This window comes from Microtus oregoni, unplaced genomic scaffold (assembly GCF_018167655.1).
Source record: "Microtus oregoni isolate MIOR12 unplaced genomic scaffold, Mior012 000033F_ref0000390, whole genome shotgun sequence".
NCBI lineage: Eukaryota > Metazoa > Chordata > Mammalia > Rodentia > Cricetidae > Microtus > Microtus oregoni.
Genome location: NW_024543092.1, coordinates 6,331,897 through 6,359,845, shown reverse-complemented (window position 1 = coordinate 6,359,845; position 27,949 = coordinate 6,331,897). Strand labels below are relative to the sequence as shown.

Below are 27,949 nucleotides of genomic sequence, written 5' to 3'. Positions count from 1 at the left end.
GATATGATATTATGTAGAGTGTCCCTAAAAATTCCACTGGGAAACTCTTAAAAATGATAAACACTTTCAGCAAACTTGCTAGATAACAAAATTAGCTCACAAAAGTCAATAGCCCTCCCATATAAATGGCAAACAGACTGAAAAAGAAACCAGGGCAACACCACCTTTCACAATGGCCTCAAATAACATGAAATATCTTGGGGTCACTCTATCCAAGAGAGTGAAAGAGAAAAACTTAAAGACAATGAAGAAAGAAACTGAAGAAAAGATATCAGAAGATGGAGAGATCTCCCCTGCTCATGTGTCAGTAGAATTATTATAGTAAGAATGGCAACCCTACCAAAAACAATCTACAGATTCAATGCATCCTCATTGAAATTCCAACAGTTTCTTCACAGATCTTGAAAGGACAGTTTTTAGACTAATATAGAAACACACACACAAACACTAAACAAAACAACAGCAAAACTAGGATAGCTAAAAAAATCTCAAGTAATAGAAGAACTGCTAGATATATTAGCATCTCTGATTTCAGCTTGTACTACAGAGTTATAGTAATAAAAACAGCATGGTACTGGTACAAAACCCCACTTTTTTTTTTTTTTTTTTTTTTTTTGGTTTTTCAAGACAGGGTTTCTCTGTGGTTTTGGAGCCTGTCCTGGAACTAGCTCTTGTAGACCAGGCTGGTCTCGAACTCACAGAGATCCGCCTGCCTCTGCCTCCCAAGTGCTGGGATTAAAGGCATGCACCACCACCGGCCGGCTAAAACCCCACATGTTGATCAGTGGAATAGAAATGAATACCTAGACATAAATCCACATACCTATAGACAACCGATCTTTGATAAGGAGGCCAGAAACACACACTGGGGAAAAGGCAGCATCTTCAACAAATGTTGCTGATCAAACGGGATAGTTTATAGAAAGCTGGGGATAGCCTTACACTCATTGTCACAGAGAAAGACTTTATGAATAGAACAGTTAGCACAGGCACTAGATCAACAATTAATAAAGAAGACCTCATGGAACTGAGCAGCTTCTGAATGGCAAAGTACACCATCATTCAGACTAAGTGGCACCCTACAAAATGGGAAAAAATTTTTTACCAACTACACATCTGGTAGTGAGTTAATATCTAAAATACATAAAGAACTCAAAAAAACTAGATATCAAACAAATAACTGCATTAAAAAATGAAGTACAGATCTAAACAGATAATTCTCAAAAGAGAAAGTAAAATGGTTGAGAAACTCATAAAGAAATGTTCAACATTTTTAGCCATCGGAGAAATACAAATCAAAGTCATTTTTAGATCCTATCTTACACCCTCAAGAATGGCCAAACAACCAAAGATGGCATCTTTGATACACAAAAATATTCTCCAAAAGCACCAACTCAGACACAAATCTTTTGATCTTCTATGATGTTCTGCCTGTAAGATATGCTAGGGTAACAGTGGTACAAAGTTTGTGGGGCAAACCTACTAATATGTGATTTGATGGAATTTGTACCTGATACCGCTTAGGTGATCAAGAGCCTGAAACTAGAAAGCTCAGGGACCTAGTGTAACATTAAATACTTTTTAAAATAAAAAACAATGAAATGACTCTGAATACCTTATGTATCAGTGCCTATCTTAATCATAATCAGAAAAGATTCCTACAGCAGCAGATGGGAACAAATACAAAGATTCACAGACAGACATTATGCAAAGAGTGAGAGACTTGATCACTCTGCTCTAAACAAGATATGTCCATTCCTCCCCTCAGGGCTCAAGGAACACTGAGGAAAAAGAGGCAGTGAGACTGTAAGAGCCAGAGGGGATGGAGGACACCAGGAAAACAAGGCCCTCTAAATCAGCACCACCAAAGCTCATATGAACTCACAGAGACTAAGGCAACATGCACAGGATCTGCTGGAGTCTGCACCAGATGGTGCCCAAGAGCTAAAAGGAGAAATGGACACAGGTCCCATCCCTAACCCAGAAACAAATCCAATTGATAGCCACTGACAAATGAAGATCTATATTCCTCCAAGGGACTCTCCCTGGGGAAACAAACTAGTCATAAGAATGGGCTGCATGGTCAACAGAAAATGAACGCAAAGGAGTTTTCTTGTCTAACAAAGCCCTGTTAGCACTTTCCCTTTGTTTATAGTTTTTTTTTTTCTTGAAACATGGATTCTTTGTGTAGTCCTGGCTGACATGGAACTCACTCTGTAGACCAGGCTGGCCTCGAACTCAATGGATGTCAGCCTCCCTTCCCAATGCAGGGATTAAACGTGTACTCCACCATCGCCCAGCTTTATCATATTATATATATATATATATGTATATGTATATATATGTGTATATATATGTGTATATATATGTATATATATATGTATATATTTCTTCTCTCTTTTTTCCCTTACAGGTCTTTTGCATATGTATCATGGCTTCCAGTTTAGTGTTTTTATGGGATTCCTGGAAGCTGAACAAGTAGTTATTTCTTTTGTCTCCCACTGGGCTCTTTTGCTTCTCTTTGTTTTCTCCAAATCTGATGTATTAACTTTTATTATCTTATGCATTATATTTTATTTTAATATTATCCCAAAGAAGCATATTTTTTTCTCATGAGAGACAGAACCTGGGTGAAACCAGACAGGAAATGGGGAACAATCGGGATAAGTGGGGTGAGGGGAGACCATAAGCAAGATACATGATGTGAGGGGAAAAAAAATCTGTTTTCAATAGAAGAAAAAATCGAAAGAATTAAAAAAGAATGGCGTATGTCCTTGTCATAACCTTGCTTGTTGAGTAAAATTTGATTGTGGACTATTGGTGATATTCATTTAAAAATATCCATATCACAAATGTTTTGAAATACATGCAAGGTGCTCAGAATGGTTAGATTGGTCTATGGTGTCTTTATTTGCATAGAGCATTCTGAAATAGTAAATATTGAAATTTAAATTCTCTTAACACAATGCAGAATCTTAGTTACTGATTCACTAAAGATAAAGACATTTAGTAAAGACAATTAATTGCTGTCTTTATTATCACTTTAATGTGCAAATTAGCAATGTGTTAGGCAATGCATTCTTGGTACCACATATAAAATGATTGTACCTTTCACATTCAAAGGGCCTGTGAAGCATTTGAGTTCAAACAAAGACGAAATATTATAATGATTAGCAGCAATTTAAAACATGTGGGGATCTGGTGCTTGCTTGTGTGTGGATGCCTGTCTCTGTTAGTGTTTTTCAGATTTTACAGCAGTGGGCTAGATTGGGTAAATCTACAGTTAAGCAATGGAGTTGCGAAGCAACCTGATGAGTCAATCCAAAGTGTTCAGGGAACTTAAAAAAAAAGCCTTTGGGAGCTTAGAGTGTCTTTATCCTGTGATGGTGAAAATACCTTGCAGATCAGATTTTAGGATATATATGTGTTATTCAGATAAAAACAGATCTGTGTGAAAAGATGGGAGAAAAACAGAGAGACTGGAACAGTAGCCAAGTGTCTGTTTCATTTTGTAGCATCTCATGTTAGTCAAAGGCTGAACATTGGATGCAGAAGCAAATACCATGGGACTTTTCCTAAGGAGGCAAATACTGGGTTCTCTGATGTCCAAAACCAGTTGCTCATTTATCTCGTTTTTTTCTCATCTTTCTCAAGGACTCCATTATATTTCTTCCCACCCATTTTCCCAGTATAAAGGCTGGGGAAAATAAAGTGGGGGAAGGGGTCAGGGTGAAAAGAAAAGCTTTCCCCTTGGGATGGAGATGGGAGAGAAATAGGAAGGCAAACTCACGCTGGGGTGCAGCCCAGGGGCAGAACTTGTGTAGCATGTGCAAGACCCTGGCCTCCCTCTCCAGCACATGCAAAGCACAGCATGAGGAGTCACACCCACGCATCTCCAAGCCTCAGTCATGACTACTTACGAAGATGGGGCTCTTGCCAGTTTTGTCTTTCTCCTTCCCTCCTTTGCCTGCATCCCACTTTTCCGCATTTATGTCTGCCTCGCTCCACTCTGGCCAGATCGGGAACTTCCCCTTCTTCTGTTCCACAGAACCTGGTGGCACATTGCTGCCAAAAGGGTAGAGACTTGAGAAAGGAAGGGTTGAAGAGTCTTAATTAAAATCTCTAACATCAAATAGTAAGTTAATTGCATTGCATAAATTAAACGATCTTGTCAGTGGAATGTACTGGGTAGACTTGCCAGTCAGACACTATCAAGGCAACAATTCTAGAGACAGAAAAAAACCCCAAAAGAGGTTAGTTCACAAGCAAAATTCAAAATTTGTCTCTACTGACTATTACAGAAGACTCAATACTGGTGTGTATAGAGCACTATCAAGCTTCATATGAACATAATATAACTAATCCAAATCATTTGATGAAGGTACAATCACCCTGAAACCAAAACCACATAAATACCAAACAAAAAAAATCAAATTATAGGCCAATTTCCCTTATGAAAGTAGATGCAAAAATTCTCAATTAAAAATATTTTCAGTCTATTATTATGTAAGCATTGTGTTCATAACTGCTTATTTATTTTTTGTTTACCTATTATTTCAATGAATTCATAATATCTAATTTCTATTATATGTTTCATTTAACTCAGCATCAATACTTTCAAATTTCAAATTTGTGGATTTTGGTTTTAAGGCCTCTTTTTTTTTTGTTTGTTTGTTTTTGTTTTTCGAGACAGCGCTTCTCTGTAGCTTTGGAGCCTGTCCTGGAACTAGCTCTTGTAGACCAGGCTGGCCTCGAACTCACAGAGATCTGCCTGTCTCTGCCTCTTAAGTGTTGGAATTAAAGGCGTGCCACCACCGCCCAACTTAAAGCCTCTTATTTTTATAAACAAAACTATGGCAGGTTTCATTGTTGCTATAAATCCTTCACACATTTTTTTTTCTGTCTCCTAATTGCCAAAATATTTTTCCTTTCTAGGACTCTCCATGCCTGGTACATGTGGAAGCCCCAAGGGAGGAATGACTCCATTTTGGAGGCCACTGGGAGTGGGACCTCATAAGGCCCCACGGATCCTCAAACTGGTTCCGAAACTCTATCTCTGTGTCCCATGAGCTAGCTAGCAGAGCCTTTCATAGGCTCTGTCCCACAGGATTACCCCTGATAGTCACTGGGGTAGTCTGGGCCTCACACTTTATCGACTTGGGAACTCCAGGCTCCTAGGTAAATACTTTCTGTGCGCACTGCTGCCTTGGTAGTTCTTTCCACCAGCTGATGGAGCTTGTGGTAAAGTCAACCTTCTTCAGGAGAACTGGGAGCCTAGGTTGGCCTCTGCCAAGGATATTCCAACAAAGGTTTGCAGAGCTGCACTTCCACCTGAACCCTCTGCAAAGCAATAGGATTCAAGCCTGGTCATTTCTTTAACAGGTAAGGTAGAGGAAATGCTTAGAAAACATTATGCTCTGAGGACAGCCAAATTCTGCCTGGATGGTTACATGCCCCTTCCCACAACAGCTGTACATGCCCCTTCCCACAACAGCCGTACATGCCCCTTCCCACAACAGCCGTGAGCCAGCGGGTGACCCGGAACTTCACGCAGAAGTTCCCATTACAGTGCTCAAGGGTTAGGTCAGCTTCCTCATGCCCGCCTGCCTGGAGCTACAACAGTTCACACTTCCGGCTGAGGCCTTGCATTTTTGCTGTGCTGTGTTGCAGCAATCTGCCAGGGTCTCCTGAAACAGGAGCCTCCTTTATGGCTGCTGGCAGAGGCTGCGAAAACTCATTTGTGCTTAGAACCTTTACTCACAGGTGTAAAAGCAAAAGACAGCGTGCCACTGCCGAGAGTTGCTTGACAAGACGCTGTCATCTTCAATTCCTCCTAATTTGGGGTTAGGAGCTTCCCATTCTTTATGCAGGTTCTCTGTTTTGTTTTTGTTTTAAATCTCACTTTGCTGCCTGGTTAGAAAATAGTCTTGGGACCTATGCATTGTTACAGCATATCCCTAAGCAGCATGTCAGAGTACATAAGAGGTGAGGACATAGTACGTTTTCAGGAAAAATAGACCACTCCATACTACTGATAGAGAAACCTAGGCAAAAGGTAGATCTTTATATCATTATGTTCTATCGGGTGCTGCCATAGCCTATGGATTAAAAATATGAGGACTTTGTATCAAAAAAGCAGGGATAAGGTTAACTCACTTAGAAGGTTAACAGTCTTTTGTTTTGGGGTACAGGGTCTTTCTATGTAGTTCTGTCTGTCCTGAAACCCCCTTTGTATACCACAGTGATCTCAGACTCACAGAGCTCCACCTGCCTGCACTGGCTTAAAGGTGTGTGCCACCACACCTGGTTCTGGAGTTAACAGTCTTAAAAGCTATTATTAAAAAGAAGATTTCATTTTCTAAGAAATAAGGGTTCTTCTAATATTTGTTTCCTGTTTCAGTCTGCCACACATAAGTCAACGCTTCCTCTTCGAGCTCTTAAGCTTAGTAACTAATTGACTGCCTTTCATTGAAACACATCAAATATATTTCAATTACATTGAATATTACTTAAAAAGATTCCACTCAATAGTGTCAACCTAGTCTATGGGATCACCTGTAGTGTTAGGCAAACATGACAAATACTGTTCAAGTTAAGCCCAAGGTCAAATACACTAAGGACTTCAAACACTCTGGTAAAGGCTGCTTATTAAATCCTCAGCACAGCCTGTGTGACTTTGAAGTTGGCTGGCAGAATCTAGCAGTTGCTTTAGTATAGATAGATCCATTTAAGTATTCAATGGACATTGTGCCTGATCTCACCAATTCTGAGAGCTAGATAATTTTTAAAGTGTGTCTTATACTTTAGATTTTTAATTGCATGATTGTTATTCCAAAGTGAATGTATGTGTGCCATAAGCCTGTTGTCTGCGGACGTCAGAAGAGGGCACTGGATCTCCTAGAACTGGAATTGCAGTTGGTTGTGAGTCATGGTCCTCTGCAAGAGTAGCAAGTGTGCTTAACCACTCCACAATAAAGGAAGATTTAGGAACTTGTAATACTTGTTGTAAAACACGATGCGAAGTTTTAGAAAAGTCAAATCTGTAATATCAAAAACAAGACTTATCCTCAGTTACTTTAGCAATACGCCTAAATACTAGTAGATGACATTATATCATTAAAATCACAAACTGTATCAAAAATTCAATTATAGATGTATTTGGTGGAAACACTTTTGAAAAACTTATTAAAGTCAATGGAGAAGATTTATACCATAAACTCTGGCTATTTCAAATGTTCAGAATAGGATACTAAAAATACTAAAAATAAATAAATACAATACAATACAACAACAAAAGCCCAATAGATAATTGAGTGAAAAACTGACTCCCATCAAAGAAATAGTAAACTATGAAAGAGAAGGGAGCAGCAAGCACGAGGATGCAGTGATGAGGATGGTGGGTGTACTGATTATAGAAAGAGTGTGTTGCGGTGAATTGGGGGATGAAACGGTGCAGTGCATACATCGTCACTAGGAAATGCATTCAAACAGCAGTATGTGGAGCTTGAAGATCTGGAAATCTAGCTACGCCATAAATGTCAGGAAGTGAGAAGGCGGTCTCAAAAAAGAACAAATGCTGGAGCCATTTGTAAGCTCCTAGCTTGAACTAAACCTGGTATTGCACCCCCGTGTTGATAGTATGACAGGCTGGGAAACTTGAATGGAGACAGACTTTCACCAGGGTAAGACACCAGGGAGAGTATTTCCCATATGGCAGAGAACTCAAGATTCTAGCATTAAAATTTGGGAGGAGGTGCAGTTATGGTAAAACTTTTAAATATGGTAAATGTGCCCATTTATCAGAAAGAACTGTTCTTATGTTGGAACGAAGTCCTAGGGGCCTATGCTGGCCCATTGGCTATGTTGCAGCTCAGTTGTAGCAAGGTTTTGGGTTTCTGGAGAGAGACTAGTGCTCAAGAGAAGAGGAACATTCTTCAGGTATCTCCAAAGAGCAGCTGTTTGCCAACCGACTGGATATTACTCAATACGGTAACGACTATCATGTCCTCTTGTGAGAGTGCACCAAGGGCTTCAGCAGTAGGTTAGGGACCTGAACACTATAGCAACTGCATGGCAAGAATAAAGTGCATGATCTCAGAATATCTACAAGACATGAACAAAAACAACAGGACAAAAGGCAAAATGCAAAGCTAGGAGCAGTCAGCATCTCAAAAGAAAGGAAGCAAACCCAGGGGAAGAGAAATGAGGTAATTTTAAAAGACTTTAAAATGTGTGGTCTTACAGTTCTCAAAAGAGATAACAGAGGGGCTGTGAGATCGGGAAGGTTATTAGACAAAAATTCAGATGTGAACAGACATTAACCAATTTTAGTAGTAAAAATTTAAGAAGATCAAGTAATTATTATAAAATAGCATAAAAAGAGATAACCTATTGTTATAGGGAAGCTATGAGAACATAGATTTTAAAAGCTGGTATATACATATAAAAAACAAAAACTATAAAGTAGACATGTCTACATGTTTATGTTTACAGACTAAACATAACACAGACATACTAAGATTTCCAGAAAGATGAAGTGGTTAGAATGTGAGAATGGGGATAAAGAGATTAGAATGTTGAAGAGATTCCTATGAAAAAATATTGAAATGACAAAAATGGGTTTTCAAATCCAAGTTTAACCATTTTTTTTAAATGAATAGAAGGTAAGAAGGTGGTAATCTGAGCCTGAGTATACCAAATGAAAATGCAGGTCAATCATATATATAGATATATTACACATGCCTATTTATATAACAGAGTATCAAATTACTTGGAATGAAGAACTATCTCAAATTCATAATAAGAGTAGGCATCAGAAAGTAATAAAGTATGATTTGCAGAATCAAAGTTAATCTATTGCCAGGGCTAACGTCAATATCCAACTAAACTCTTATTCAAAAGGTAAAAGTGTTCATCTTCAATGAGATACAAACATTTCAACAATTGATTTTACTATCCCAATTCTTCACAAAACTCACATAATAATAATAATAAGGATAATAATATCTGTGCTTCTAAAAGATATGATTATGTTATTAAAATAGAGCACTTAACAAAAGGGATTCCGAGAGATGCAATTGTTCTTGTGTTTTTCTGTAGAAATGGCGCTGAATAACTATCGACCTTGGTGGAAAGTATTTGAGGTAAACCTGCGTGTGAAAAGAAATTAAGTATACTCTGAGAAATCAGACATAAAACAAAGAACAGAAAGAATAGATCTTATGTTAGTGAAGAATTAATTGGAAACTGTGCTATAGGAAGACATGAGAACTGGGAATGCAGAATTCTTTTAATTGAGGCAAATAACAGATATCTTGGAAGTAAACATTTTAGAAAATATATAATTTCAGACTGGGTAAGCAAATCCCTCACTTAAGCTGTGGTTCACTTATTTCTAAGTAACAGTGAACCCCAACTGCTCCATGTTGAGTGCCGAGTAGATAGGGAAGCGACAGCAACAAGGAACAGAGCAAAACAGAGGAAGAGCCTAGGAATTTTAAAACTGAAGAAAATTCCAAACTTCACAACTTCACTTCAAGGTTGGAATTCTAGGTGTTCCTAGATTCATGATACACACACTTTTAAACTTAAATTTTGATCATATATGTGGGTGTGTGACATATACACACATATATGTGTGATATATATGTGTGTGAACAGGCATTAAACAATTTTAGGCCCGGCGGTGGTGACACACGCCTTTAATCCCAGCACTCGGGAAGCAGAGGCAGGCGGATCTCTGTGAGTTTGAGGCCAGCCTGGTCTACAAAGGGAGTTCCAGGACAAGCTCCAAAGCAACAGAGAAACCCTGTCTCGAAAAACAAAAAATAAAAAAACAAAAAAACAAAACAAAACAAAAAAACAATTTTAGTAGTAAAATTTAAGAAGTTCAAGTAATTATTATAAAATAGCATAAAGAATAAATAATCAACTGCTGTGGGGACTGTTAGAATGTAGATTTTAAAAACTGGTATATATGTAGAAAGAAACAAAAAATGTGAAGCAGACATGTGAACAGACTAAACGTAACATATATAGGTATATGTATATATATATGTGTGTGTGTTTGTGTGTGTGTGTATGTATGTGTGTATGTGTTTAGCCTGCAGGTATATCTGTACACGACATGAATGCTGGTGCCCACAGCAGCCAGAAACGAAGTCGGGTCCCCTAGAATTAGAATTATAGACAGTTGTGAATCATCATGTAAGTGCTGGGAATTGAACGTCCATCCTCTAGAAGAAAAGTTAGTGCTCTTAACAGCCGAGCTATCTCTCCAGCCCCATAAAACATAACTTTTCACCTTAAGTATGTATTTGATTAGGAAGTTGTGTCCAAGATGATGTATTTTTGTCTACATAGTATTTTATTCAAATTCACCTATATTTAGTAACTTAAATACCTTGCCTGACTTAGAATTGAGACAAGGTCAAAATTGTCTTTATATATGATTATATTAGCTCATAAATTTATTAAAATATTTTCATATGACTATTATTAGTAAAGTAACTAACTCCAGGAGACATAAAAGCACTATTGACTCATACTTTGCAAAGACAAGAAAGTGATATTTAAATTACTTTTCAAGACAGGGCTGTCATGATAACGTTTCCATGGCTGCAGGTGTTATGCTGTAACCATGTTCGCATTCTCTATTACTCTTTCCTTTCTCCTCATACCTCACGCCATGGTAGAGTATGCCTGCGATCTTAGCACTGGGAAGCAGGGACAGGAAGACCCAGAATTTGAGGATAGCCGGGGGCACCACAAGATCTTATCTCTAATTAATTAGTTAATTAAAATCAATAAATTAGTTAAAGTAAATATTAAGACACTTAACAAGACTAATACAATATGAACTATACAGGAGGGGTCTTGGAGACTTTTAAGCATGAAAAGGCAGCTGATCTGGTTTGTCCAGGCACAGACACAATTGTTCATCTCTGTTTTGATGACATTATTTTATAGAAGCTGGCCACTAAGGGGATATTAGAGTTTCAATAAAACAGGGTCCTGGAATTTTGCCACTGTTTTCTGAAAGCATGCTGTTCAGTGTTGGGGCATGATTTTACTCCTGGTGGGAGGCAGCTTATTTATGCCAAATGCAATCAGCATGCCTTAAGTAGTGTCAGCTAATACTCACAGGGAACCTGAATATGAATAGAATTACACAATGGACTTAATTTGGTCTGGGGGCATTCTGAGTCACACTCTTGAGAAAATCAAATTCCTAAGGAAACTTGAGAAAATCAAATTCCTAAGGAAATGAGTTGCAAAAAACATGTTTTCTAATTTAAAAATAGTTTAAAAAAAAGAAACAAGTTGTTACGTTGACCTTTTATTCCCCTAGTTTTACTAAAATTATTTAAATAGAAACTGATTTTTACAGTTTAACATTTGTCTGTTTTTTAAGATACAGTATGCTTGAGTGAATAGAAAGATTAACAAAATCCAGTTTCTAGTCTCAAATTAGCAAGGACCAAGACATACGATTGCTGGAGCATAAAGATAAGAGCTGAGAAGGATGTAAAGAAGTTAGGGGCAGAGTACTTTGCTAGCACAGAAGAGGAGGAAACTATATCCAAGTGAGTGAAGAAGCTATGTTTGGCCTCATGGGAAAGACCTTCAGTTTAGCATAGGTTGGTTGGATCAGTGTTATTAGGCATGTAGGATGGGAAGTGGGCTACTGCAGGAGGAGGCCTGGAGAAGTTAATAAATTTGCATTTAATTGATGATCATTGGCTTAATGATCAATAGAAAGAAAAGTGAGGGTCCAAATAAAAAACCATTTGAGAATGACTTAATTTGGAGGTAGAAGAAAGAAAATAAGGCAGATGGGCAGATGGATTCCAGGAATGGAAAAGAGAGGCAAAACGAAGGGTGAGTACAGGAAAATAGCTCATCAGTATCACCAGGTCTGGAGGACACTGGGGCTTGACTGATGGTCAATAATGCTGCAAAACAAGCAACTGAAGCATCAGGACATTGATCACTGGTCAGGACGGAACCTGAGTCACCTATCTGGTCCTGGAAGTAGACTTGGTAACCCAGAGTACCGACAAGGTCATACATAACTATGTTAACCTGGCTCCGAGGCTTGTAAGCCTTGACAGCAGGACACGGAGAAAGCAAAAGGAAGTCTCATTGCTCTTTACATTTAGAGTCAATCCAATCAAGCTGTCAATTACACGGATAGGACAATCTCCCAAAAATTGCTAAATATTTGTACTTCAGTATTCATTGTGACACAATTAAAATCATATCCAGTATTTCTTTAATTAAAAAATGTACTATATATTAATTTAACCACACAAATTAGCATGGCTACTGCCTCAGATTCTTGAATTGCCTTGAACCCACCTTGAGAAGGGCTACAGACAGCCTCAGGAACCTGGGAGGGAATATTTACAATAAAATTTCAAAGCACCTACTTGGGTCCTTCTTCCCCATGTGGACTTCCTGGGGGTGAAAACAAGCACAAAGAGTCACCCTCCCACTTGTCCTCCATACCACACAAAGGTGCATTTTAATCTATTTTGGATACGGCTTTCAATCAATTTCTCCTCACATTACGTGGCAGAATAAGTATACAGACCATTTAAATTAATTCCATCATTTAAATAATCTCTGGCCTAGAAATGTCACAGTAACATGAACATCAACAGGATGTTGTTAAAATTACTTTTGGAGAAGCCACTGTTTATGCCACTGGAAGCCTTACCAACAATGCCACAGTGCCAAGGCATAAACTCGATCGTGTTTCAGGTAAGAAGAGGAACAGATTCCATGAGCATCTACTTTTAAATCTTTTAACTTAATAGATTTTTAGAACTTTTTTATTATTTGGTAAAACTTTATAAGATATTGGTGATCCTAGTAAGCAAATATGGCCCCTGTCTCCAGACTAATACAAAATTTTAGGGCAAAAGTGATGCTATACATGATGGCTCTAGGGGTTGGGATAGCTGTTTGAGTCCCTAGAATCCACATAACACCAGCTGCAGTAATACACATCTGTAATCCCAGAGTGGGTACAGTAAGATTGGACTGCAAAGACAAGGGGATCCCTAGAATCTTGTCAGCCAATTAACTCCCAATGTAGGGTTAAACATAAAATGGTCACAAAAAAGGTGGAAATTACATATAGACACCCAAAGTTGTCCTCTGTCCTTTAGATGTACATCACGCCACAAGCATGTCTACACACACACACACACACACACACACACACACGGACACACGCACATACACAATGACTTTAAAAAGAATGAGTGATTTCAACAACAAATTAAGTCTCAGCCGTAACTCTTAAACCACATCAAATTGGAGTGAATTACTACAGAAACCTTCAAGTGAAGATTTCAGACAAAGAACTCAAGGCAGAGCCTGTTACGGCTGAAAGACAGTCTTAGCCTCATTAAGCGGGGCTATTTGCCTGAGCAAGACTTTATATTTTAAAATATGCAATGGACACTTACATAACGTCATAATCTTTGCCAAGTGCTACCCAGGGGCAGGGATTCTTGGAACCTGAGATGGGCCTCTGCCCTCTGGCTCTCATGTCCTCACCCTCTCTGATTCAGAGGGTTTTATGACCCAGCTATAAGACTTGTTTCCACTTCAACTCTCTTAAATTATACCCTGCTTTTATTACGACACACTGTGTCAGGCCCTGAGGAAATATGAAATAAACTAGACCTATAACTCTTTAACCCTTCCCTTTTCAGGCACCACACTCTCAGGGTCTGTACACCGTCACTGTGTGTACTGCCATAGAGGAAGGCAAACATAGCTTTTCCCATCGTTACTTCTCAGATCTTCTCGGCCACCCACCGCCCTGTGTTCCTCATGCTCGTCAGCAGGACAGAAGGAGGCATCCCCCAAGCTCAAACCATGGCTCGTTTTGTTCTGTCTTGGATTGAAGTCCAGCATAAATTCCATGAACCTGTCAGATTGTGTTTCTGAAATCACTGCACAGACATCTAAGCCATGTGTTCCCCACACGACTTTCTAGTTCTCTCTTTACCTTTCCATCTCGTTCCACTACACGCTCACGAGCTAGCACCTGTCAAGAGCCACAGACCCTCTACACGGGTGGTCTAGATGACCTCTTGTGCCCCAAACATCTGCCTCTCCAGCACTAGCTGTCTAAGGAGTGACTGTTGAGGGAAATGGTGAAAGACTAGCTCCAGAGAAGCAACTTCCTCTTTAACACACACAGCCTCGTTCTGGGAGTCTCATGATTTCGCTAATCTAACCTCATGCTGACACATGACTTCTTTCCTGTCCACCAAGTCCTCAGGGAAATTAAAACATGATTATAGATTTCCCGGTGACTTCTCTTATGAACTGTATTTCTGCCCACGCCGCATCATAACTCCTTTGATGGAATTATCTTGATGCACAATTCTTTATCTTTTGTGGATTTCCGATGACGTCAGTGGGAGGCACGCTCATTAAATGGTTAGAAACATGAAGAATTTGAATTCCCCCTGGGTGTATTTCTATCTGTGGCGCTAGCATTTTAAATGTTTGTAGTTGTTGGGGTCTACAAAGGTCAATTATAGATATCACAAAGTTCCCCCCCCCCACACTCCTTCCTTTGTTCCTCCACCTTTGCTCCTCTGTCCTTTCACTTTGGTGTGGACTGTGCAGATGGAACTAGGAATATGGTGAGTGCTGATATTCACCGGGAGCCATAAAGGAGCCTCCTCCTGTGCCTCATTCTCTGCAGTGGGTGGGACTGTCCCCATCTCTGTAAACAGAGGAACATACTCCACCACCCACTGCTGCACAGCTGCATGTAATCAGCTTCTTTTTCTCTCTTTCAGATAACCAAGAACTCAATTTAATACTCAGCAAGAAATGTATTATTCTATTTTATATTGCTCTCATAATACCATTAAAATTAAGTTTTAAAATAATCCCATTTTTCACATATGGACAGACACATTAACCTTTTCTGAGAATTCTATAAAGTTAAAATGGGTGTTGTGGCCATAAGGACACAATTAACATGGAGATGAGTTATGTATTTCTCAATCTGAGAGAGGTTTGATGACAAGTTATCACCATTACAAATCTAGAAGGCGTTATAATTTTTGTTTCTTGAATAACTTTCTTGCAGTGTTTTAAATCATAGTTTGAATATGCTATTGGAGGTAGAAGAAAATTTTGTGACTACTAATACCAAATTGTATCCCATCCCCCTTGACTACTCTGTCAAGTTTGGAATGTTTAAGTGTGTCCAAATGTGCATTAATGATAATAATGGCTTTGAGGGCCGCATGTGTATAAAGGTATACATGCAGAGGCCAGAAGGGGACATCAGCTATCCTGCTCTGTGACATCTATCTTATTCCATGGAAAGAGACCCTCACATCAAACTGGGAACTGGGCTGACGGGTAGGAAGCCCCAGGGAACTGCTTGCCTGTATTCCAAGCCCCGTGCTGCTTGTGATGCCACATCCAGGCTTTAATTTGTGTGTGTGTGTGTGTGTGTGTGTGTGTTTGTGCACATGTGTGTGCACGTATACACTCTGAGAGTCGTACTTGTGTCTTTGTGCTTACACAGCATACATTCTTACCCACTGAGCCATCCCTACAGCCTTCTAATTACTTCGAATGCTTAGGTTGTATCTTTTTGCCTTATGGTTCGTCCTTCCAAGAAGATCAAATCCCTCATCTGATGAATGCTTATACAAGTATGTACTGGGTAGAAGAATCTTTGCAGTATCATTCAGTTATCAAAACAACTCAGTCAAATGTGTTTATGATTCCTAATTACTGCTATATAATGTTACAGAAGACACCTTATCCATATCCCGGAATGCTGAAGTCCTACTCACCAGTGGAATGGGTTTAGAATGTGATACCTTTGGAAGGTTATTAGGTCATAAAGGCAAAACTTTCGTGATGGGACTAGTGTCTTTCAAAGAGGAAAAGGATTGTTCTCATCCTTTCTACCAAGTGAAGGCACAGAAAGAGCTAGGTCCCTTGTGAGCCAGGCCTTGGCAATACCTGTCCCTTGGTCTTGCACTTCTAGCCTCCAGAACTGCTAGAAACAACTCCTAGTAGCTGCAGTTACTGAACTAAGTATTCTATTGACTTCTTAGAATTGGCTAAAGTACTGAAACAATGATTCCTACAGGTTATGCTAATGTTCATTATGTTAAACAGTAATGGAAAAGTCACATGAGTCAAGACTTTAAGTATTTTTACTATATCCCCATACTTATTTTGGAGTTAAAAAAAATCTCAAAGCTACACAGTGAAACCCCGTCTCAAAAAAAACCAAAAAAATTAAAATAAATAAATCTAATAGAACAATAGAGGGGCAAAGCAATCGTACTTTAATGGACCTCACTTAAAAAGAAAAGCAACCATTTGAATTCAAAATGTTTGTCCATCATCATAAATGACCCGTTGGCAGTGTGAAGCCTAAAAAGATTTCATATGGTCTGAATGAGAAAGTGCACACCATAGAACCAACCTCTAACTGAATGCACAAAGTGAGATGGGTCAGTTTTAACATCTCATTTTGCACAATGCCAACAAAAGATCAAACTAGGAAATGTAAGGAGAAATGGGCTTTAATCAAATCCAGAAGAACTGAAAACTGAGGTAGGGAACCAAACTAAGAGGTCATTTACCACACACACAGTAAAAACTTATTAGTTGCTGGTGACCCTAGTAAGCAAAAGCCAGATATGGCCCCTGCCTCGGGACTGATGCATAATTTTAAGGTAAAGCAGATGCCATAGATGCCAACTTCAGGGGGTGGTGCCTGAAATGGATGCTTTCAAGGTTCTGAAAGTGTTTTCTCATTTCCTGATCCTGGATTAGGGGAGAGTCGATTGATTTTATTAGCTATGTAACCATAGGAGTGGTGAGACGACATCAAGTTCTCTAACTTTCTCCCATGGTACTAAAAAGACAGCCACACCAGAGTCGTAGCTGGACTTTGATCCCTAAGGCTTTGTGACTGCGTGACACTTTGCTCTGTATCTGTGAGTCAGCCTTGCATTCACCATTGGTTCTGTGGCAAAACCTCATAGGAAGGATTTGATTTATCATCCACTTCACATTCTCTCATTTAATGCTACATCAAAATAATGATGTGATATTTAATGCTTAATCACTGGTAGTAAAACCTAGGTTTGAAATATTATGGTATAAAAGTACTTACCATTTCTCTTCTATTTTTAAATCAAACATGCACTTGTACCAGCAGGATTTCAATTCAGGTTATTTTGCAAGAAAGAAGCATATGTGAAATACATCATCTTTTCTAAAAGAAATTGTAGTTCTGGCAAAGGCATAGCCAGTGTCTTACAGTGGGACTGTGAGCCTCCTTTGTGGTGCAGCCATCACAGAACCTATCAGAACATGTCTTCTCTCCAGACACTGATAAAAACTAGCTGCTTTGTAGAAGAAGAAAAAAATCATGTTTTTCACTTTCAGGCTGTAATAATCTATTCAATACTGATGACTTCCCCAGCTCCTAAATAGGTTTGAGTATATGAACATCATTATTTGGGGGAAGTCCTTTTTCAAGACTGGTAAAAATCTGTCACCAACTATTGTTTTTTCATTTAGTCTGTTTAAGTAGTTTTACCAAGTGACCCAATTCTCTGTCTACATGGGACAATGAGTCAATGTGGCTATCAGAGACATCCTTCTTGAACAGAGTCTGCAGGAATTAGCTCATGAATACTCACAGTGCTGGAACTAAATAAAAGTGATTTAACCTGAGAATCTGACCTATACTACTAATTACTTTTTTCATATATATTTCATACACGCACACACACACACACACACACACACACACAAAGCATTTTTTAATACCTACTATATACGACCTAAGAATCATTCTAGGTACTAAGAATTTGACAATGTACAAAACAGAAAAAACAAAAACCCTGTCTTCAGAGAACTTATGTTAGGAAGTACCTAAAATAATCCAGTATTGGGCAGACAAATGAAAAAAAAATCAGTTAAAAAACTGTGAGGTGTGTGTGCATGTGTGTTGTGTGTGTTTGTGTATGTGTAACATGAAGAAAAACAGCAGCAAAAAAGTCAATGAAGAAAAAGCAGAATGGAAAACAGGGAGTATTGGGTATTTTGAGTTTTTGCTTTGGTTTGGGCAGGGAAGTAGGGATACAATTTTAAAACAGGCAACTAAAAAAGAAGCTGAGAAAAAATTACATGTAGATAACTTGTGAGGGAGATGGAGAGGGACCTAATGGATATCTGGAGGGAAAAGACAGAGTGTGGAGACCCTGGGGTGGAAACAACTGAAGAGACCCTACAAGTACAGGGTAGCTGGTATTCTAATGTGTCGGAGGGTAAGTGAACCTGTAAGGTGAAAATCAGAGAGGCCGTGTGGGCCCGATTCTCCAGGCCCTTATGGGTCTTAGACTTCTAGACTGGAATATTAGGTAACATTGAAATGGCTCTATTCACAACGCGGACACAAAAGTAGTGCGATCCTGTAAAGATCACTTACGTATGTACCATCGGGTCTGAAATTGAAACTAAGGAAATGAATGGGTTATCTGCTGGGTATCTGGACATTTGTTTATAAAAGAGGACAGAAGTAGAAGACCATAGAATCTCCACTCTGGACTGAGCCCAAGAGATGAGTTCACAAGGAAAACAGTTCAAACAGGAGGGACCAGAAAGCAGAAGACGCAGGAGGTGTTTATTTTAGATAGGGAAGCGTATGTAAGCAAGCGTGTATGTAAGAATCAGTATATATATCTTGTACTGCCAATCTCCCACAGGAACTGCATGGAGAAGACTATTCAGGATTCCCCTGAAGTAGGGTTTGGTGTCTCGAAGCTGGAATGGCTTACAAATTATAATATAATATAATATAATATAATATAATATAATATAATAATATATACTACAGAATATCTGGTTATATCCAAAGGGAAGGAAACACCAAAGGAAAATACTATGAATAGGGAAGTTAAGACACACCAGCAGCCCAGAACAAAAAGATCCCACGAACCAGCAGCCTACATACCACCTCCCCAGTAGGCTTAGGAATGCCACCTCATGCTCATGCGGTAGACTTTACTCTTTCAGTTTTCTGAAGTCACTGCATATTCAATTGCATCTGATTAAAAGTCTGGAAGGTTGGGCTACTGCAAGAATAAAACTCTCACTTCCTCTCCTCCTCCCTCTCTTCCCTTTCTTTCCTTCCCCCCCCCGCCCCCCACTCCCCACTCCTCGGGCCTCTTTTCAGGTGGACTGGAGAAAGTGGGCGGGTCTTTAACTGGAGTCTTCCTAGATAAACCTTCTCTTTCAGAGCTTCTGAGAGGCCTGTGACACTCAGGATAGGGGGCGCCTCTGGGAGAGTCACAGATGGAAACATTTCCAACGGGAAAGCAGCCTCTCTGGAAAGGAAATGGCTCTAGAGTAAGGAGGATGAAGGAACAGGCTTCTCCTAGACTGGTCCCTTGGAAGACAGACACAAGGCAAGCAGATCAATTCCTTGTGTGGTAGTTTGCTCTGGAGCCAGTCCCAGCACTGGGTGGGAGTGGTCCAGGGGTAGGGAAGGCACACGGTGGAAGAAGTCCCTTACTCTTTAGATTTGTCAGATCCGTGCGCAGAATTGATCCGATGCACTTCTTTTCTTTTAGCTTGTTTGGAGGCCATGCCCGAGGCTCACCCTGGCAGCCGCCAGCCGGGCCCACTGAGAGCGCTCGCGCCACTAGGCCCGCGAGGCTTCCCGCGTCCGCGGTTGCCAGGAGACGGAGACCGTGACCGAGTTCAGAGAACCGGAAGGCTCCTGCCAGGCCTGCTTGAGGGCGGAGGGCCGGCTCTGAGTGGAGACACAGTTTAAGACCTAGGAATTGGTTTATTCGGGAGGAACTGTGATGTGGGCAAGCATTGACAGGATCAAATGGCTGCTGAGGGGCTTCTTTGAAGCTTGTTATGCCTGGGTTTCAGACTCTGAACCTTAAACTCAGTTATTCAACTATGAGAATATAGATTTTATGGGTGTCCAACCCCGTGTTCTCTTAGCTGAAGAAAAGAGTTTCTTCATTAAATACTACTGAGTTTGCCGAAGGCTTAAAAAACGGTGGATCCGGAAGAGAATCCATTTGTAGAGTCGGGGAGATAAACGAGCAGCGTCCTGTCTGGCTAAATGAAAGGATTAATCTGGTTAAGGAATGCAGGGGCGCTGAAAATGCTGGACAACAGGGATCTATTAAAGCTTGGGTTTGGAGCTCAGGCAGTCTGTGCGGTTAGGTTGCCTTGGAACTGGTTTTCTTTGACCTTCCATTGTTCATTTGCTAGCAGATGCTAACATCTACTCTGAGGGTAAAATGGATGTAAAGTGTTCAGTAGAACATGCATGACTCCCTACGTGCCTTCTGGGAGAGGGTAGATAACTTGAATAAATGTGGCCAGTCAGCTAAGTATAGGGCCCGTGGATCCTATACTCAACTAAAAAATGCTTATACTGGAAGGTCACCCCTGACAGAGACAAAACATTATTTCTTCAGCCCATTGTAACTTCAAGACAAATTTGACCCATGGTCCTGAGGTTTAGAACATATATGTGGCCTCTCCCATAAACTGGGAAGTACTAAGCATCTTTAAATAAAATAAGCCCCTCTGCTCTTGGGAGTAAGAACAGGATTCAGTTGAGAAAGCAGCTTCCTCAAATCAAATCTTTCAACTCTGGCAAATGACTGCTCCACTCTCTCCATTCTGCGGAGCCTGGGTTGTCAAACTACTGCAGTCTTAATACTGTTGAGAGCTACATCAATGACAATTAGATAATGACTCAGTATATTTTACACATAAAATAAATTCAAAGCCTAAAGTACTACATTTATTACTGCAGAAGTGTCCTCAAATTCTTCCTTTAAACTGCATCTACAGACAATGGAAGGTCCATAGAGGGCCCTGCTTTGTTTGCCAAAGTTCTAGAACTTCCATAGAATTCCTCTCAATGAAAGTAGACTAAATAGTGAGAAAACATACCAGTAATGATTTTAATGAAGTAGTAAGGAACATTGCCATAAGTTGGTACAAATGACCATGTTTGAAACAGTACAGCTCTGAGTAGCCAACCGCATAGGTGGGTAAATTTAATTCGGAGCAGGGGCAGTCCCTTACATCACCATCCATGCCTGCGAATGCCAAGACCCTGAGAGAAGAAAGGCTCCACAAATCAAAACAGCTACATGCCAAACAATTACAAAGAACTCCAGACCTAGAGGGACAAAGTGTCCCGCCAGAAATCACAACGCTGCACACTGATGGCAGATGGATGACAGGCATAAGAGTGCCGATTTAAGCTGAGCTTATTTCACAAAGCGACTTCTTTCAGATAGATGGTTATCTATCATTAAGATTAAAAATATGAGCAAAGTATTGGAACGAGAGGATCACACAGCAATTTTAACAACTATGTGGTCCTAAGAAATTCTTAGGCTGGTGTTCCTTCTGTAATTATCATATCGAGAAGGCAACATGTGTAGATGGAATCTCTCTTCCATATAGAGTTAAAAACTTGAGCAAGTCACATAAGTAGCATGTGTGTTTCTCTAACTTTATAGTGACATGACATGTAATAGAACATGGAAGGAGACTTGATCTTAGATCTGCCTTTACTTATGATTGATACCATCTTGGAATAATAAATGATATCAGTTATGACTTGTCACATGTCTACTACATTGGGAAAGGATGCCAGCTCCTTTAGAGACCATGCTGAATTTAAATACTGGCTCTTATTCACTGAATTCTCAGAACTTCCATTTTCTTTATTTGTAAAATAAGGAAGAATAATACCACAAATGGACTTGACAGGTCATTAGCGCTCAGAGGCGGGTGATATTGCCACTTGTAACGAAACTGCAGTGCAGAGGAGAAGCGGAACAGATGGTGGGCAGCCCAACAAGGCAGGCTACACCTCAGGCTGAGATGCTCACTTCCTCTGGCTACCCGTTGGTCACATTTCCCCATCCAGGTGGTTGCCTTTGGTTTCACTTTAGGGAATTTCAAACTTGCTTTCCATCAGATACCTTTAGACACTGGGAAAGAAGAGAGTGGTATTGCTATTGCCGTTATTATTGTTTCAGTTATTATTATTGCTATCACCATCATCATCGATACTATTAAGCCACGCCCCCAATAAGACTTGCTCTAGCGGGAAGAGAGATTTGACTTAGGGCAGTAGTAGCTCATAGGGAAGTGGTTAGAAAGACACACATCTTTCTATCAGCAGAAACAGAACTAGCCTCAGGGGCTCTGCTGAAATGTGGAAGCATGCTTTGGTATAGAATATCTACCCACCATCAGCAGCCCTGGATAACCAGAGGGGAGGAGGGGAGGACTGGAGGTGTGTGTGTTGGGGGAAGGGGAGGTAATTTCTACCTCTTAGCATCCTCCCTTCAGGTGTCCTCCAGTGCTCAAATCCACAGGGAATCACAACAGATTCTGCTGCTCAGTGTCTTCACAGGTAGGCCAGGTGTGCAGTTAATCACGAGAAATCCAACTACATGAAAGAGTGAACTCTACATGTTCTGCAGTAGGTTGAGGGCCAACACCCTTTCAACTTTGAGGTTTTGTCTCATTTGCTTAGGAAATAATAACCTTCTTTATCATGACAAGCCTTACTGTTTATAATGTAAGATATCTATGATATTGTGGTTTTCCTTATTTATGCCCCCCAGCTATTCTCAATAATGGAGCTACAGGATCCCTCGAAACAGGAATTGTCTTACCTTTTTGACAAACTCAGCTGGGCCCTTTGAAGTCCCCAAACTCCTGTTTTTTGGCTCTTATGACTGCTCAGGAACCTTTAGTCTATAGCTCCCTTAAATTTGGGATTACAATCAATCCATTTTACAAAGAAGGAAAGTAAACTATGAAAAGGTAAAGCAACTTATCTGAAATCTAAAGCACTCAAGAGCTCAGAAAATGGAACTAGAATACAACTCTGCTTCCCAGTGCAGATTCATAAGCAACCTGTTCCCTTCCTCTTTCAATTAGAAGGAATTAGTAGCCTTCTTTTTATAGTAATTGTTTTTGCCGCACCAGAAATTGAAAGAACCCAAGGCCTTGGCCGTGCTAAGCAAATGTGAATTCCAGAGAACTACATCCCCATCCTTAAACTGAGTGAACCGAGAATGTTTGAAAGTGGTTTTATAAATTATAGTTTTAATTTGGTCATTTGTCCTAGTGCTTGGCCTCTACAGATGCAATAGGTGATTTGCGGTCTATATGTGACCCTACCACAAAAATCTTTATTTGTGGATACCCTTTAGCTCCAGCACTAGGGATATTTGAAATGAAATTCTGAATTTATTTAAACAAGGGTACAAAGAAAGAAGGTATTAATCCCTAGAATCTCTAGCTAGGTTTGGAACAGTACGTCTTTAATCCCAGCCTTTAGGAAGCAGAAACATCTTTAGGAAGCATGAATTTCTGAGTGTTTGAAGATAGCCTGGACTGTATAGTGAGTTTAAGGACAGTCAGAGCTACCTAGTTGAGACCCTGTCTCAAAACAATAACAACAACAACAATAATATAAAAATTAATTCCTCCTAACAGATGCCATGCATAACACCCAAAAAGACCATAGTATTTTCAATAATAGCAACACAGAAAAAAATCTTGAGAACAATAATATAACCAAAAAATTCAATACCCCAAAATGTAAAATTCACAATTACTGAAAGCCAATAAAAATCAGTAGGCCGAAAGACATACTCCATTAAGAAAAAGTTGATTCAAAATGAATAAAAAAATACAGATGATAAAATTAGCAGATAGAACATTACAACAGTTATCATTATTGAAACCCATATGTGCAGAAGACTGGATGTGCTAACTTCAATTTAGAAACATCTGAAAAAAATACAATGTCTATATTGCAAAACACATTAAATTGGATTGATGGCAGACCAGACATTGCAGGAAAATGGATTACTCCATTTGAAGACCCAGAAACAGAAGCTATCCAAAATGAAAGAGAGATGAAAACACTGTTGAAAAAGTAGATGAAGTCTCAGTATAGTGTAATAACACCATATGGCCCAATATTGATGTAGTTAGAACACCCAAATGGGCAGGGACATGGTGGAGACTGAGCTGCTGAATATAGAAAGTGTTATATAAAAAAATAATGGTTGGTTGAAAGTTTTTATAAATTTTATAGAAGTTATAAACCTACAGATTCAAAAATTTAAGTGAACCCTAAACCTAATCAATAGTAAACACTCCAGAACCAGGTTTGCTTTAGTTAGGATTTCTATTACTCCAACAAAACACCATGACCAAAAAACAAATTGGGAAGGAAAGGGTTTATTTGAATTATACTTCCACATTGCTGAAGGAAGTCAGGACAGGAACTCAAACAGGGCAGGATTCTGGAGGTAGGAGCTGATGCAGAGGCCATGGAGGGATGCTGTTTCCTGGTTTGTTTTCCATGTCTTGTTTAGCCTTCTTTAGTATAGCACCCAGGAGAAATGTCCCAGGGATGGCATCACCCTCTATGGGATGGGGCCTCTCCCATATATCACTAAATAAGAAAATGCCTTACAGCTATATCTCATGGAGGCAAGAAGGTGAAATTCCACACTGGCTCGGAATTGAGTATAATAGAGGGGTTCTTTATTTAGGGGGAACTCACCGATCACAGGCTTCTGTATGAAGCAGGAACAGGAACTGAACTCAGCAACCAGGTGTGAGAGAGAGACAAGAAAGAGAAAGAGAGAGGGGGTGCAGGTGGGCCTGCAACTTTGTTGGTACCCATGGCCATGACTAATCTGGTCCAGCCTCTCAAAGACCATTGGCTGAAGGAGGTTCCCCATCAGAGGCATGTCCTCAACTGAAGCTACTTCCTTTCTGATGACTTTAGCTTATGTCAAGTTGACACACAAAGCCAGCCAGTACAAGGTTCAATAGGATCACATTGAGTAAAACTAACTACAATTATAGAGGCTTCTCAAAATGAGCTCGGTGTGGCGCTGACCAGTAGTTAAGAAAGATGATGGCTGATTTGGGATTACAACCTGATTGACAAGCTTGAACCTGTGGCAAATAAGGACAAGGTATCAGTGTACAGCGTGCACCAAGAGTTGTAATATCTGAGACCTATGAACGCTCCAGGAATTGGGAATTATAAAGCCTAAAAAACTTGATAGCTGTTACCATTTAAAAAAAACTTATATTTATTTTAATATTCTTACCTATCAACTCAATTGTCTATATTCTTTTTGTGTTAAATTTCTTTTCACTGGTTTATTTTTCCTCTTAAGGCTATGTATTTCACCACCTTATCTTCTGTTCTTATTAGCTATAAAACATGTATTTTATCTTGTTTTGTGTTTACATCATCTAACTATAACTATTGATACTTTGAACCCTAATTTCTTTGGGTTTATCTGTAGGTCTTGGTTAGAGATTTAATTGCATGCATTGTGCATTTTATAAAAGATGAGTAGGATTGGGTTTCAACCCTAAAGAATTTGTAATTCTGTGAAGTAAACAGGGAATATACCGACATTTACAAATGGCACAGTGGCTTCTGCCAGATAGCCAAAACCTGAGCTTATAGCTGCCCCGAGTAAGACATTGCCGTAGTTTACGTCTTGCTTCTGTGATAAAACTCTGACCAAGAGGAGCACGGAGAGGAAAAGGTTTGTTTTAGCTTATAGGTTTAGCCTGTCATCCAGAGAAATCAAGGCAGGATCCTGGAAGCAGAAGTTGTGACCTCTGCTTACAGTCTTGCTTCCATGACTTGTTCAGCTACTTTTCTTATACAGCTCAGGCCCATCTGTCCGGGGATGACATCTACAATGGGTTAGGCCCTCTTACATCAATTAACAACCCAGAAAATGCCCTTACAGATACTCTCAGTAGGTCAACCTGGTGGAGGCAATTCTTCAGTCGTGGTCCGCTCTTCCAAGGTATGTCAAGTTGACAACCAAGATTAGCTTTTCACAGACCTCCAAAGTGACATATAAGACGTTATGCCAGGAAAGAAGTTTCTTGATGAGATCAGGACCTGTGGGCACTGCATAGGTCAGATACACAGGAGGGGATGTGAATGTCCATTCAAATCATGGCCATGGGGCAACCCAGGGAAAATTGATGCAGCAAAAAAGTTGTGGATAGTACAGTAAGATGTATCCCAGGGGCCTAAGAGAAAGGAATGAGCAGCTGGAAGAATACTAAGATAAGCCTCTCTCCTTTCTTACCATACAAAAAGGGCCATCAGATTAATTTAAAAGATTCTGTATTGACAGTTTGGCATGAATATGTTGGTATTTGGACTTGAAATTCTACTGAGTTGAATCACATTCTGGGTGCATCGTATAGTGAGCAAGTTAGACTCTGAACCTCTACTCATCTAGAAGCATGCTTCCTGAGTTCACCTCTCATTTGGTTTATTGCAGTGATTAACTGTGCTACAATAATAACAAAGGCAAATGAAATAAAAGCAGTTATTTCTCTATGAGACATCACTGCTTAGCCTGCATCAAATTTCTTTAAAAAAGGGGGCAAAAACTATAATTGCAAAGAAGAGACTAATAAAATTTTGTGTTACTTCATTCTGTGAAGATTTCAAATAATTTTAACATCTTTTAAGAGATTAATGATTAATTTCAAGTTTCATAACATGAGGATTAAGAAGAGCAGAATGAAATCACATGATTAAGATAAAGCATTTCTCTCCCGCACCAAAGGATCTTGATATTACACATCCTGTCAATTTAACTAGTATCTATTCTCTTTTCTCTGAATTGCTGGTAATTCTTTACATTTTTGAAACTCATTTAGTTTCTGCATATGCCATATATTACACATACTATTACACATACTATTTGTGCTTACATGCATGTACACACACACATACAGAGCTCACATTATCAAAGTGCATTGTTTTAAAGACAGTTCATTAAAAGTAAGTTTCCTTTACCAAGGAGCCAGTTTTTAACAGTTAGAGGTCCACAGAGAAAGAGCATAACACAGGAAAGATGTACTTAAGGACCACAGATCCATCTGTGTTTTCACTTTAATGTATTTATCATGTTTACTATGTCCATGGCCTCGTTCTGGGGGTTAGACATATAAGAAAGTGTCTTAGTTAGAGCTTCTGTTGTTGAGAAGAGACACAATGACCATGGCAAGTCATAAAGGAAAACATTTAATTGGGGCTGACTTGCAGTTCAGAGGTTTAGTTCATTATTTTTATGATGGGAACCAAGGCAGCACGCAGGCAGATGTACTGGAGAGGTAGCTGAGAGTTCTGTATTCAAATTGGCAAACAGCAAGAAGAGTGAGTGAGACACTCGCCTGACTTGAGCATCTGAAATCTCAAAGCTCAACCCCAGTGACACAGTGCCTTCACCAAGACCACACCTACTCTAACAAGGCCATACCTCCTGTACTAGCTGATTTTGTGTGTCACCTTGACACAAGCTAAAATCATCAGAGAGAAAGGAGCCTCAGTTGAGGAAATGCCTCCATGAGACAGAGCTGTAAGGCATTTTCTCAATTAGTGATCAATGGGGGAGGCCATCCCTGAGATGTTGGTTCTGAGTTATATACTGAAGCAGGCTAAACAAGTCATAGAAAGCAAGCCAGTATGCAGCATCCCTCCATGGCCTCTGCATCAGTTCCTGCCTCCAGGATGCTGCCCTGTTTGAGTTTCTGTATTGACTTCCTTCAGTGATGAACAGCAATATGGATGTATAATTCAAATAAACCCCTTCCTTCCCAACTTGCTTTTTTGGTCATGGTATTTTGTTATAGCCACAACTAAGACTCTTCGAATAGTGTTATTCCCTATGCTCCTAGGGAGCCTCTTTTATTCCAACCACGACAGGAGGGTAGAGAACTGAGAAAGGGAGAGCCCTCATTTATTCCCCCCTAGGAAAAGTAGACAGGTGAAAAATGTATAATAAAT

General features: G+C 39.7%; 1 protein-coding gene across 2 annotated transcripts in view; it reads right to left on the bottom strand.

Moving 5' to 3' along the window:
- Adgb (androglobin) overlaps positions 1-19,671 on the bottom strand; it is a 118,387-nt gene extending 98,716 nt beyond the window's left edge. For both annotated transcript variants that reach the window (XM_041680297.1, XM_041680298.1), the window contains exons 1-2: positions 19,598-19,671; positions 3,921-4,083 (exon numbers count right to left, since the gene is read on the bottom strand). In XM_041680297.1, the coding sequence (XP_041536231.1) occupies positions 3,921-4,083; positions 19,598-19,671 (237 nt within the window). The remainder of the gene's footprint in view (positions 1-3,920; positions 4,084-19,597) is intronic.
- Between the last annotated feature and the right edge of the window lie 8,278 nt (positions 19,672-27,949).